This window comes from Bos indicus x Bos taurus, chromosome 9 (assembly GCF_003369695.1).
Source record: "Bos indicus x Bos taurus breed Angus x Brahman F1 hybrid chromosome 9, Bos_hybrid_MaternalHap_v2.0, whole genome shotgun sequence".
NCBI lineage: Eukaryota > Metazoa > Chordata > Mammalia > Artiodactyla > Bovidae > Bos > Bos indicus x Bos taurus.
Window position 1 is genome coordinate 32,048,375 of NC_040084.1, and position 12,909 is coordinate 32,061,283.

Below are 12,909 nucleotides of genomic sequence, written 5' to 3' on the forward strand. Positions count from 1 at the left end.
ATGACTGAGCGACTGAACTGAACTGAGCAACAAATACTAAGTTTCATACTAAAGAGAAATTACATGTTATAACAGGAAGGGATTCAGTCTGGCAAAAGTGCATGAGAACAGATTTTTTAAATAGGTAGAATTCTGTATTTTAAAAACTTGTGTTAAGAATGCCCTAAAACGACTGATTTACTTCAACACAGGACACACTTAAAAGGTTTGTTTTGATTTGCAGTAGAGATGTTAGGAGATAATTAGTAGGAAATAATACATTTAGTGGGCTTCTCTGGTGGCTTAGTGGTAAAGAATCCACCTGCCAACGCAGGAGAGGTGGGTTCTATCCCTGGGTTCCAAAGATCCCCTGGAGAAGGAAATGGCAACCTACTCCAGTATTCTTGCTTGGGAAATCCCATGGACAGAGGAGGATTACAGTCCATAGGGTCGCAAAAGTGTCCGTCAGGACGGCGTGACTAAAGGACAACAACACATTTGGTAAGGTGAAATGCACAAGTAATGAACATTTTGGCCCAGCCTCAAGTCCTTAAGGAGCTGACATCTTGTTCCAGCTTTTGTTTTTCTCTTTACTTGCAGCCAAGTAGATTTCATATATAATTGTCTGGAGCTCCATTAGACTGGGGAAGTGTGGTGATGCAATGCTATACCAATTGATGAGGTGTGTCCTCTCCACTCATAGACACTAGGTGTTGAATGAAGGCCAGTGCCTGGCACGTAGTAGGTCAGCCTAAGACACTGTAACAATCATATTGGTGTGAGTTCGGAAGCACAGGTCTGGGTCGGGGGTATTGGATTTCCCACGACTTCATCATGCACGTCTCTGGTGCTGAGGCCATGGTTAGGAGCGAGCTGGATGTGAGTTTGCCGCTCTTCTTGGGGAAGAGCCACTTGGGCCCAGGGCACGCGATGATGCACGTGGAAAGGCTGGGTAAGTCTGAACGCGTTCGGCACACCGAAGGTCACCACGGCCCCGTCTTCTCTGGCCCGCGCGGCACACGGGACTTACCTCAGGCGGGCGGCAGCTGGGGCGGGGTGGAGATCGGCCCCAGCTGCGGGGGAAACACTGGCTGCCGGCGCGGCGAAAGGCGCCCGCACCTGCTGCGAGGCTGCGGGGCCCGCGGCGGCGCGGGGCGGAGCTTGGCTGCGGGGAAATGACGTCGCCGCCCCGCGCGCTCCGCGGGCCGCGCGCCCTGGTAACGGCGGCTCCGCGGCTCCCGCGGCTTCCTCCGTGTCCCCGCCTTCCCCCGCAGGAGCCCGCCCTGGCTCCTCCTCCCTCCGCAAGCCCCGCGGCGGCCGTCTCGCTGGGTCCCGGGTCCCAGTGGGAGCGGAACCTGCTGGGCCACGCTGCCCGCGTCGCTCCCGCCTGGCGCGAGCTGAAGAGCGGGCGAGAGCTGATCGGGCCCCGCCGGGCCGCCTCCGGACCCGGGCATCTGCCCCGCGCCCGAGTCGCCCGCGGCTTCGGGCCGGCGGGGCCGCCCCCGTCCCTGGACGGCGGTGACCAGGAGATCGCGGGCGGGTGGGTGCGGGCGGCCGCGGCCGGCGGTCGTGGCCGGGTGTCGGGTCCGGAAGCGGCCGCCCGGGCTCCTGCGTCCCAGTAGCCGAGGCTCGGCGGGCCGCCCCCCGAGCGCGGGCACCCGCGCCCCGGCCGGGGTCTGCCGGGAAGATGGCGACCCCGGGCATGAGCTGGCAGCAGCACTATTACGGCGGCTCGGCGGCCAAATTCGTCCCCTCGCCGGCCGCCGGGCAGCAGGCGGGGCACTGCATGGACTACAGCCAGGACATGCACCTGAAAATGAGCAAGAAGATCGCCCAGCTCACCAAGGTATGGGCGCGGCCGCGGGTGGACAAGGCGGAGACCCTGTGCGCGGCAGCGCGGGGCCCACCTGCCCGCCTGGGAGGCTGCGCGCCCCGCGCCTGGGGCGAGTTGTAAGGGGGCTGTTCTGGAAACCACGGCCAGAGACTTAGCTCCTAGAACCGTTCAAACTTCGGTGCAATGCCGGTGATGTTAATGAAAGCTAAACTAAACCCGACGGCACGGCTGGGTTTATGGGGCTTTGCACCCTGCTATCCTGGGATAAGCCAGCACGGAACAAATTAGGATCTCCTTCTTTAACTGCAGAATGAGAAATCACTTTACTTTTGCTCTCGTGCATGTGCCAAGGCTCCACGAGGCTTTACACTACTGTACTGTATGAAGCACAGTACCGTATTTACCCAACATGACCTCGAGTCTTCGAAATTCGTCAGTATCTTTTATTGGTTACGTCGTTAAGGGGGGAACATACCTTGCGTGTCATTTTCGGGATTTAATGAGTCATTCCTTATACCGATAGAAAGTCAAAGCTTTTCAGATGCATCATGTGTCTGCATCGAGTTAAATGGTTCACTTTATCAGAAGATAGTTTTCAAAAAGCAAATAACACCGGTAGATTTGGCCAATTGTAGTTTGGGGTCGTCCTTGGCTGGTGAGTTTTTTCCTATTTGAGTAAAGGTTGTTAATGAGAAACGTTGGTTTCTGTGGAGCAGAAGCAATTTAGATTAATTACATTGCTCTGTTTAGATCTCATGATAAGTTTTTCAATGTCCATCAGGTGAGAAGTGATCCCTATCCGTGGTTTCTGGAAGCTAGTAGAAGTGATGGACCTCAGTTTAGTGTTTAAGCGGAGTTGGCTAAGCACTTGTTAGGAGCGTTGATATGTGAAGAGAGGTGGAAATGGTGGGGTTTGCTGCTAGAAAATCTCTAAAGTCTGATTCAACTCCAAAATTCTCATTATATAATTCCATTACTAGTTGGTACTTTTGAGAGGGTGAAGTAAGACAGTTAAAAGGAAAGAAGGAAATGGAAATTAAAATGGATGACAATGAGGTAAAAATATTTTGGTGAAGAAATGTGATTGAGAGTAGAAAGAAGAATAATGGAAAGGACTAAAGCATGAGAGATCAAATGGAAGAGCAAAGAGAAAGGTACAACTGCCTAATTGTAAAACTCACCCATGAAAAGAGCAAGGCAACATCTGGGGAAGTTTTGTTTGTTGGTATTTGGTTTTTGTTTTATGTCAGCACCATTTCAGAGGTTGCTGTGTGTCCAGTTTTTACTGTTTTCTGTTGTAACTGGGGATTCCCAGATTCAGAAAAGGAAAGACCCAGGAAGGAAAAAGTAGTATTCCATCAGGGCATTTACACATTTGGGAGCTAAAAGCTAGGCTTCGTGAAATCATGTTTGGTCTTTAGAATACTTCCGGTCCAGATACATACATATTTATTCCGATTTTCTCTTATTGTGTGTTCAAAATAGCCATTATTTTTATTTTAGATTGTAACTGTCTGGGGCCCTGCTGTAAGTCATAGAAACATTCAGGAAGTTGGTAGTGGAACTGTGTACGGTTTAACAAAAGTAGTTTCTTTTCTCTCTAGCAAACTACTTTTCTTTTTACTTAGGCTTTTTTAATTTCCTGTTCTTTTATCAGGAAAAAAAAATCACAACTGTGAAAGGTGGGAGTATTAATAGAAGTTCTTTGCACTCCCCACCTCAGATCTAACAAAGCGGGAGGCTGCCCGCTGCCAGTGCTCACAGCACTGCTTGAGTGCTACATCTAATCTTTACTGAGTATCACAGGGACTGTCTGATTTAGTGTTTACACTTACAGTCTCTAAACACTCAGGCCGCCCTCTGTGCTCAGGGCCTCAGACATTTAATCTCTTCTACTAGAGTTTCTCAGCCTTGGCACTGCTGACACTTTAGACTGAATAATTCCTTGCTGGGAGTAGGCAGGGCTGTACTGTGTATTATACAGGAAGATAACCATCCCTGGTGCTATCCGGTAGGTGTAGTCCCCCCACATGCACACACAATAGCGGCAATAAACTTGTCTCCAAGCATTGCCAAATGTTCCTGGGGGAGAGGTGGGCAGGGATCATCCCGGGTGGAGAACCGCTGATTGACACTGAAATATCCCACTTGGGTCTCTTCACCTCTATTTCTAAAATAAGACAGGAGAATGAAGCAGCCTGATTATAGGACTCTTTCAGTCAACACCCTTCAGTTTCTGAAACATACACTTAAGACCTGCTGCCTTTATATACCAGTTTGGAAACTGTCGATTTTATTGTCAAATACACTTATTGTGGGCTTCCCTGGTGGCTCAGATGGTAAAGAATCTGCCTGCAATGCAGGAGACCCAGGTTCAATCCCTAGGTTGGGAAGATCCCCTGGAGAAGAGAATGGCAACCTACTCCAGTATTCTTGCCTAGAGAATTCCATGGAAAGAGGAGCCCAAATCTTATGACTGTGGGCTTCCCTGATAACTCAGTTGGTAAAGAATCCACTTGCAATGCAGAAGATCCCTGGTCGGGAAGATCCCCTGAAGAAGGAAATGGGCAACCCACTCCAGTATTCTTGCCTGGAGAATCCCATGGACGGAGGAGCCTGGTGGGCTACAGTCCACAGGGTCACAAAGAGTCGGATACGACTGAGCGACTTCACTTTCTTTCTTTTACACTTACTGTAAATTCCATAAGAATGATGAGTAATACATCAACTTTTACTAAACTAGGAAAAAGCTCACCAGAAAAGGATGATTCTAAACTACAGTTGGCCAAATCCTTGGTCATATTTGCTCTTTGAAAACTTATAGATTGAGCCATTTAACTAAATGCAGATACATAATTCATCTAAAAAGCCTTGTTTGACATTTTGTCAGGATAAGGAATGACTCATTAAATCCCCAAAATGGCATGCAAGGTATGTTTTACCTTCCTATCAAATACATAAATATTATTGGTGTCTGCTATAAGTTTACTAAGACAATCACATCAATAGAGGTATATGTTAATAGAACTATGGTGAACTGACCTGACAATAGCTTATATTTCAGAATTAGACATTATAAAGATAACCATTAAAATAGGGTTTCATTTCTTTTGGAAATGAGTCAACAGAACTTACCTCTTCAGCCTTATTGTTAGCATGGCTTGGGAATCTGACATACTGTCTTGAGTTGAAATGCCTATTCTACCATTTACTAGCAGTATGACCTTGGGCAAGTCATTAACTTCTGGGCTTTAGTTTTTTAATCTTTAAAAGAGAGATGATGATACTGTAACTAAGATAGTAGGCCCTTAATTCAGGCTGTCACTGAAAAGACAAATATACCAGTAAACAAAGTATTAGTAAAATACTGGCTAATATACTTTTTAAATGCTATTTCTTTTAAAAATAAATCATCCTGCATTAATGGCATTGTGTGATACTATATTTCTTTGTGGGTTTTCTGCTCGGCTCTTTAAATGTATATAGTAATTTTTCTAGTATTTGCATATCAGAGCTTAAAATATTCACATTTGCTCTCTGTTTTTGTAGTACAGTGTTAAAAATACAATATGCATTTTTCAGAGATTTGGCTGACAACAAAAGAAGGATGAAAGTAATCTACATTATAACACTACACATAGTAACATACATTTAACTAACCAAAAAGTCTCTATAAACACATCTGAACAGAATTTTTTCAGATTCTGTTTTCTAAGAACCTAACCTCGCCATCACATGGAAAGAACACAGCAGTTCTTTAAGCATCTTTTATGTAAGGGCGCTTCGCTACGTGTTAGAGATGCATCAGGGAACAAGACAGTCTCTGCTTTTTAAAGTGAGTCTATTATATTTTGGTTGCTCATGCCAAATTTTAAAAAGTACTATTAGATTCCCGAGTCCTGTTGTGGCAGGTTTCTGGAATTGTTAATGACTGAGCCATCTCAAGATAGAGAAGCTGGATGGGCTGAGTTATGTTTTATAAGATCACATTTGTGTACTTCTCTGCTCTCCCCCTTGTCGACTCTTTAGTGCGTTTGGTTGAAAAGCAGGGCTTGTGGGATGAAATTCTAAAATGGCTTTATTTTTGTCATTCACTGCCCCTTTCAGTTTATGGATAAACTTGACTTTTCTGGTTGCTTTGAGATAATGCAAATTGTCCTTCAGTGACTAAGTCACAAAAATCTCAATTTGGTTATTAAAAAATGTCTAGTGCCAACAAATTAAAGCCCCAAACTGAACCTGAATTAAAGGTGAAGCTTCTCCCCCATGCCCACTTCCTAGCTCTGCCCATTGCAAGGGGGAAGATAATAATCGAGGATTTTTTTTCCTTCTGACTGGGCTTTTCTGTTTCTCCTTTGTCTTGCCAGTCCTTGTTTCTCATCCCTCCCAAGCTGGACAAGGAAGAAGGGAAGAGAGGAAAGAGGAGCAGCAACTCACTCACTCGTGCTTGAGTAGTACCTGGTGATTTAACTTCAGTGCTGTTGTAGACTTGGCGGGTGTTGAAAGTTCTTTCTTTTGCCTGTGGATCCTCTGCCTCCCATGGCAGCTGCTCGCCTCCCATTGTTTGACAGTGAGAATGCATCTATATTCTGGCTGATTTTTTATGTCCTCAGCTTCTTGGATCTGGCAGGACCATCATGTTCATTTTGCTGAGATCAGTTCAAGCTCCGGGTCACCCCCTGGGTTGGACCCAGATGACATCACCCCAGCTTGCTCTCTCTCTGTCTCATAGGACCCACACTGGTCCATAAGCATCATTCATTGTTTGTCCAGAGGGACTCTGGAAGTGGTCCCAATTCAGCCGTCTCTTTTTTGTTCTCATGTGCCTCTTCATCCAGCTTCTTACCCTTTGGAATTTCCAGGGATGAATCAGGTGCCAGTTCAGTATGTTGTTCAAAGTGCTTAAGACACATATCAAGCTCTTCAAGTAGTCCCATCAAAGCCTTTTCCTCTAGGCTTTAGGTGAGAGGCAGGCATCCATCTCCTCCCCTCTCCATAAGTGCAGGCAAGGGCACTTGTTCCTGTCCCTAGCTCCCCTGGAGGAACTCTTCTCCAGCCCCCACCCGTACTTCCCATGAAGCTTCTCTCACTAGTGTTGAGGGTAGGAGGGAGCACATCTCAACCCTTTACACTGCCTCCTTTGGAAATATTGAGAAGGTTCTGGCACCTGCTTTGGAATGTCAGTTGTCTATGGTTCTCAGCAGAAACTTCCCTTTTAATATCCTGTCGTTTTAGCTGCCCATCCAACACTTTTTTGGTTGATTGCACTTTTGATGCAGTTTAGTTCAGTTATCAGTTACAGACCTCCTAGTATAAGGTTGGGTATAAGGTTCCAAAGAGCAGGAACAGTTACTTTGTGTTTTCTGTGTTCAGCATCAAATCCTTCTTAAAAGTCTTCTTTTAATACTCAACTTATGTCTCTCCTCCTGAGAACTGCCCTGAGCAACCTGGACCTTTTTAGGTTTGCCTTGCTCTGATTTACTCTTAACATTTATTTTCCTTACTTCTCATTCGATACTTAATAATACAAGTTTGCAAACAATTTATTTTTGTTTCTCTTATTTGACTGTAAGCTCCTCAGCTGTAGAGACTGTTCATCTCATGTAACCTTAATATGAATCCTTTGCACATAATATAAAAGCTTAATAAATATTCACTGAAGATAGTGATGTGCCAAGAAATGTTGTTATATAGTAGGGAAAGTCAGTAAATATTTTTGAATTGTATCTACTCCTCTTGTGGATTAATACTAGATCATTTCAGCGGAGTTAAAATTTCTCTTAAACTATTTAAATATTTATTTGGCTTCCCCTTAAACTGCTTCTAAAAGCTATATAATTTTATTATTTTTGATGCAAGAATAAAAATGTAAAGCATGCTATCTAAAATATAAATATTATCATTTCAAAAGCAAGGATTGATATATCAAATTCTTAGCAAATATGGAAAAACAGTCTTTTGATCATTTAATACTAACTCTGCTTTTACTATATTCACAACCTGAATATGTTCATACAATACCAAAACCAGTGACATTTTCAAACAATTCTGTTTTCTCTGTTAAATACTTATTTCTCACTAGTTTGTCTATTTGAATTACCTTAGATCATGTTTCATAATAGTCTTTGGTTTGGATTATGACTTGGATTGTTTCAGCTTCAGTTCAGTTCAGTTGCTCAGTCCAACTCTTTGCGACCCCCTGGACTGCAGCACGCCAGGCCTCCCTGTCCATCACCAACTCCTGGAGCTTGCTCAAACTCATGTGCATCAAGTTGGTGATACCATCAACCATCTCATCCTCTGTCTCCCACTTCTCCTCCTGCCTGCAGTCTTTTCCAGCATCAGGGTCTTCTCCAGTGAATCAGTTCTTCACATCAGGTGGCCAAAGTATTGGAGCTTCAGCTTCAGCATCAGTCCTTCCAATGAATATTCAGGACTGATTTCCTTTAGGATAGACTGGTTTGATCCCTTTGCGCTCGAAAGGACTCTCAAGAGTCTTCTCCAACACCACAGTTCAGAAGCGTCAATTCTTTGGCTCTCAGTTTTATGGTCCAACTCTCACATCTGCACATGACTACTGAAAAAACCATAGCTTTGACTAGATGGACCTTTGTTGGCAAAGTCACGTCTCTGCTTTTTAATATGCTGTCTAGGTTGGTTATAGCTTTTCTTCCAAGGAGCAAGCATCCTTTAATTTCATGGCTGCAGTTACCATCTGCAGTGATTTTGGAGCCCAAGAAAATAAAGTCTGTCACTGTTTCCATTGTTTCCCCATCTATTTGCCATGAAGTGATGGGACCAGATGCCATGATCTTAGTTTTTTGAATGTTGAATTTTAAGCCAGCTTTTTCACTCTCCTCTTTCACCTTCATCAAGAGGCTCTTTAGTTCTTCACTTTCTGCCATAAGGGTGGTGTCATCTGTATATCTGAGGTTATTGATATTTCTTCCAGCAATCTTGGTTCCAGCTTATGCTTCGTCTACCCTGGCATTGCGCATGATCAGCTTGATACATGCCAAATGTAGCATCTTTTTTTCCCCTCGTTTGTTACATTGCAGCTTTGCCATTCTACTATGCATTAGCTTAGATGTAATCTTTTAGTCATACCAGAGTGGTTTGAATTAATTACTAATGGGCACAAAAGCATGATATGCCATTAACATTAATCGATTGTCTAAAAAGTTATAAAGGGACTGCCTTTAGAGTTAAAAGGTTTTTCTTCTATAGAAGAAACCATAGATTCTTACCAGACTAACCCTCTCATTTTATAGATATGGAAGTTGAGGGCCTCAAGTCATTTGAAGATTATACAGCTCATTATAGGTAGATTTTGGATTGGAACCCAGGTCTCTGGAATGGTCTAGGATATGGGCAGCCGCACTCGCAGGGCTCCTATTGTGTATGCCTTCCTTCTACCTGATGTTACCCACTCAGTTCCTCAGAAGCCACGGAGCTGTTTTTCCCCACTTTGGAACCAGGTTTTGCTTACCATTTGCATCACAGCCCTGATGAGAGTGAAGCCAACGAGCCTCTCCCTTTCAGTGCACAGTTTCTGGACATGTGGGTTGTACAGTTTGTAAATACGGCTTTGGTAAATTTGGAACAGCTATTTTTCCTTTTTTGTATTCCCAGATAAATGTCATAATATTTTCATGTTTTATTAACAGCTTTAGTCATTCCAGACTTAAAAGCTATTTTAATTACATTGATTTAGATACTGTCATACTTGGTGTCAAAGTTACTACTATGTTGTTGTTGTAAATATTTATCCTCTGACTGCTTGCTTTCTTAACTGGATTATTGCCTGTGGTCCCATTTCTGAGGGCAATAAGTTGAAAGTTTTCCGGTTTTTCTTCTCCCACCCCCACCTGTTTTGTTTATGAAAATCTTTTGCTGTCTTCTAATTTCCAACCCCTTAAAAAGTAGTATGAAGGATAAGAGTTTGGCAAATGTGACTGAAACAATTTATTTTAATTAATAAGTAATTTCATATTGTTGTTGTTCAGTCAGTCAGTTGTGTCTGACTCTTTGTGACCCCATGGACTGTAGCACGCCAGGCTTCCCTGTTCTTCACTGTCTCCCAGAGTTTGCTCAAACGCATGTCCGTTGAGTAGATGATGTTATTTAACCATCTCATCCTCTGTCTCCCCCTTCTCCTCCTGCCCTAAACCTTTCCCAGCCTCAGGGTGTTTTCCAATGAGTCGGCTCATCTCATCAGGTGGCCAAAGTATTGGAGCTGCAGCTTCAGCATCAGTCTTTCCAATGAATATTCAGGACTGATCTCCTTTAGGATAGACTGGTTGGATCTCCTTGCAGTCCAAGGGACTCTCAAGAGTCTTCTCCAACACTACAGTTCGAAAGCATCCATTCTTTAGCACTCAGCCTTCTTTATGGTCCAACTCTCACATCCATACATGACCACTGGAAAAACCATAGCCTTGACTAGACAGACCTTTGTTGACAAAGTGATGTCTCTGCTTTTTAATATGATGTCTAGATTTGTCATAGCTTTTCTTTCAAGGAGTAAGCGTCTTTTAATTTCATGGCTGCAGTCACCATCTGCAGTGATTTTGGAGCCCAAGAAGATAAAGTCTGTCACTATTTCCATTGTTTCCCCATCTATTTGCCATGAAGTGATGGGACCAGATGCCATGATCTTAGTTTTTTCAATGTTGAATTTTAAGCCAGCTTTTTCACTCTCCTCCTTCACTTTCATCAAGAGGCTCTTTAGTTCCTCTTTGCTTTCTGCCATAAAGGTGGTGTCATTTGCATATCTGAGGTTATTGATATTTCTCCCTGCAATCTTAATTCCAGCTTGTGCTTCATCCAGCCTGGTATTTCGAATGATGTACTCTGCATAGAAATTAAATACGCAGGGTGACTATATACAGCCTTGACATACTCCTTTCCCAACTTTGAGTCAGTCCGTTGTTCCATGTCCGGTTCTGTTACTTCTTGACCTGCGTACAGGTTTCTCAGGAGGCAGGTAAGATGGTCTAGGTATTCCCATCTCTTTAAGAATTTCCCACAGTTTGTTGTGGTCCACACAGTCAAAGACTTTAGTCAATGAAGCAGAAGTAGATGTTTTTCTGGAATTTTCTTGCTTTTTCTATGATCCAACAGATGTTGGCAATTTGATTCTGGTTCCTCTGCCTTTTCTGAATCCAGCTTGTACATCTGGAATTTCTTGGTTCATGTACTGTTGAAAACTAGCTTGAAGGATTTTGAGCGTTACCTTGCTAGCAGGTGAAATGAATGCAATTGTATGGTAGTTTGAACATTTTTTGGCATTGTCCTTCTTTGGGATTAGGATGAAAACGGACCCTTTCGAGTCCTGTGGCCTCTGTTGACTTCTTCAAACGTGCTGCCATGTTGAGTGCAGCATTTTAACATCATCTTCTTTTAAGATTTGAAATAGTTAAACTGGAATTCCATCACCTCCACTGCTGCTGCTGCTAAGTCGCTTCAGTCGTGTCCGACTCTGTGCGACCCCATAGACGGCAGCCCACCAGGCTCCCCCGTCCCCAGGATTCTCCAGGCAAGAACACTGGAGTGGGTTGCCATTTCCTTCTCCAATGCGTGAAAGTGAAGTCGCTCAGTCGTGTCTGACTCTTAGTAACCCCATGGACTGCAGCTCACCAGGCTCCTCCATCCATGGGATTTTCCAGGCAAGAGTACTGGAGTGGGGTGCCATCGCCTTCTCCGATCACCTCCACTAGCTTTGTAGTAATGCTTGCTAAGACCCACTTGACTTCACATTCCAAGATGGCTGGCTCTAGGTGAGTGACCACATGATCATGGTTATCTGGATCATTAGGAACTTTTTTGTACAGTTCTTCTGTGTATTCTTGCCACCGCTTCTTAATCTCTTCTACTTCTGTTAGGTCCTTGCTGTTTCTGTCCTTTATTGTGCCCATCTTTGCATAAAATGTTCCCTTGGAACCTCTGATTTTTTGGAAGAGATGTCTAGTCTTTCCCATTCTGTTGCGTTTTCTCCATTTCTTTGCACTGTTCACTTAAGGCTTTCTTATCTCTCCCTGCTATTCTCTGGAACTCTGCATTCAGTTGGGTATATCTTTCCCTTTCTCCTTTGCCTTTGGCTTCTCTTCTTTTCTCAGCTATTTGTAAGGAATCCTCAGACAAACACTTGGCCTTCTTGAATTTCTTTTTCTTGGGGATGGTTTTGGTCACCACCTCCTGTACAGTGTTACAAATCTCCATCCATAGTTCTTCAGGCATTCTGTCTACCAGATCTAATCCCTTGAATCTATTCATCACTTCCACTGTATGATCATAAGGGATTTGATTTAGGTCATACCTGAACGGCCTAGTGGTTTTCCCTACTTTCTTCAGTATGAGCCTGAATTTTGCAATAAAGAGCTGATGGTCTGAGCCACAGTCAGCTCCCAGTCTTGTTTTTGCTGACTGCATAGAGATTCTCCATCTTCAGCTGCAAAGAATATAATCAGTCTGATTTCAGTATTGACCGTCTGGTGATGTCCATGTGTAGAGTTGTCTCTTGTGTTGTTGGAGGAGTGTGTTTGATATGACCAGTGCAGTCTCTTCCCAAAACTCTTTCAGCCTTTGTCCTGCTACATTTTGTACTCCAAGGCTAAGCTTGCCTGTTACTCCAAGTATCTCTTGACTTCCTACTGTTGCATTTCAACCCCTTAAGATGAAAAGGACATCTTTTTTTTGGTATTAACTCTAGAAGGTCTTGTAGGTCTTCATAGAATTGTTCAACTTTAGCTTCTTTGGCATCAGTCATTGGGGGTATAGACTTGATTACTGTGATGTTGAATGATTTGCCTTGGAAACAAACTAAGATCATTCTGTCATTTTTGAGATTGTACCCAACTAGTGCATTTCAGACTATCTTGTTGACTTTGAGGGCTACTCTATTTCTTCTAAGGGACTTTTGCTCACAGTAGTAGATATGATCATTAAATTTACCTATTCTGGTCCATTTTAAGTCCCTGATTCCTAAAATGTCGATGTTCATGCTTGCCATCTCCTGTTTGACCACATCCAATTTATCATGATTCATGGACCTAACATTCCAGGTTCCTATGCAATATTGTTTTCTTACAGCATCG

At 43.7% G+C, this 12,909-nt stretch overlaps 1 protein-coding gene across 13 annotated transcripts in view; it reads left to right on the forward strand.

Annotated features, from left to right (window-relative positions):
- The first annotated feature begins 1,582 nt into the window (after positions 1 to 1,582).
- The window catches only part of FAM184A (family with sequence similarity 184 member A), a 123,993-nt gene continuing 112,666 nt past the window's right edge, over positions 1,583 to 12,909 (forward strand). For 12 of the 13 annotated variants that reach the window (XR_003512564.1, XR_003512565.1, XM_027551107.1 and 9 more), the window contains exon 1: positions 1,583 to 1,825. Coding sequence is in view for 11 of the 13 variants with exons in the window: in XM_027551107.1 (XP_027406908.1) it covers positions 1,667 to 1,825 (159 nt within the window). In the remaining 2 variants the exon portion in view is untranslated. The remainder of the gene's footprint in view (positions 1,826 to 12,909) is intronic. The other variant, XM_027551108.1, reaches the window with a different exon arrangement.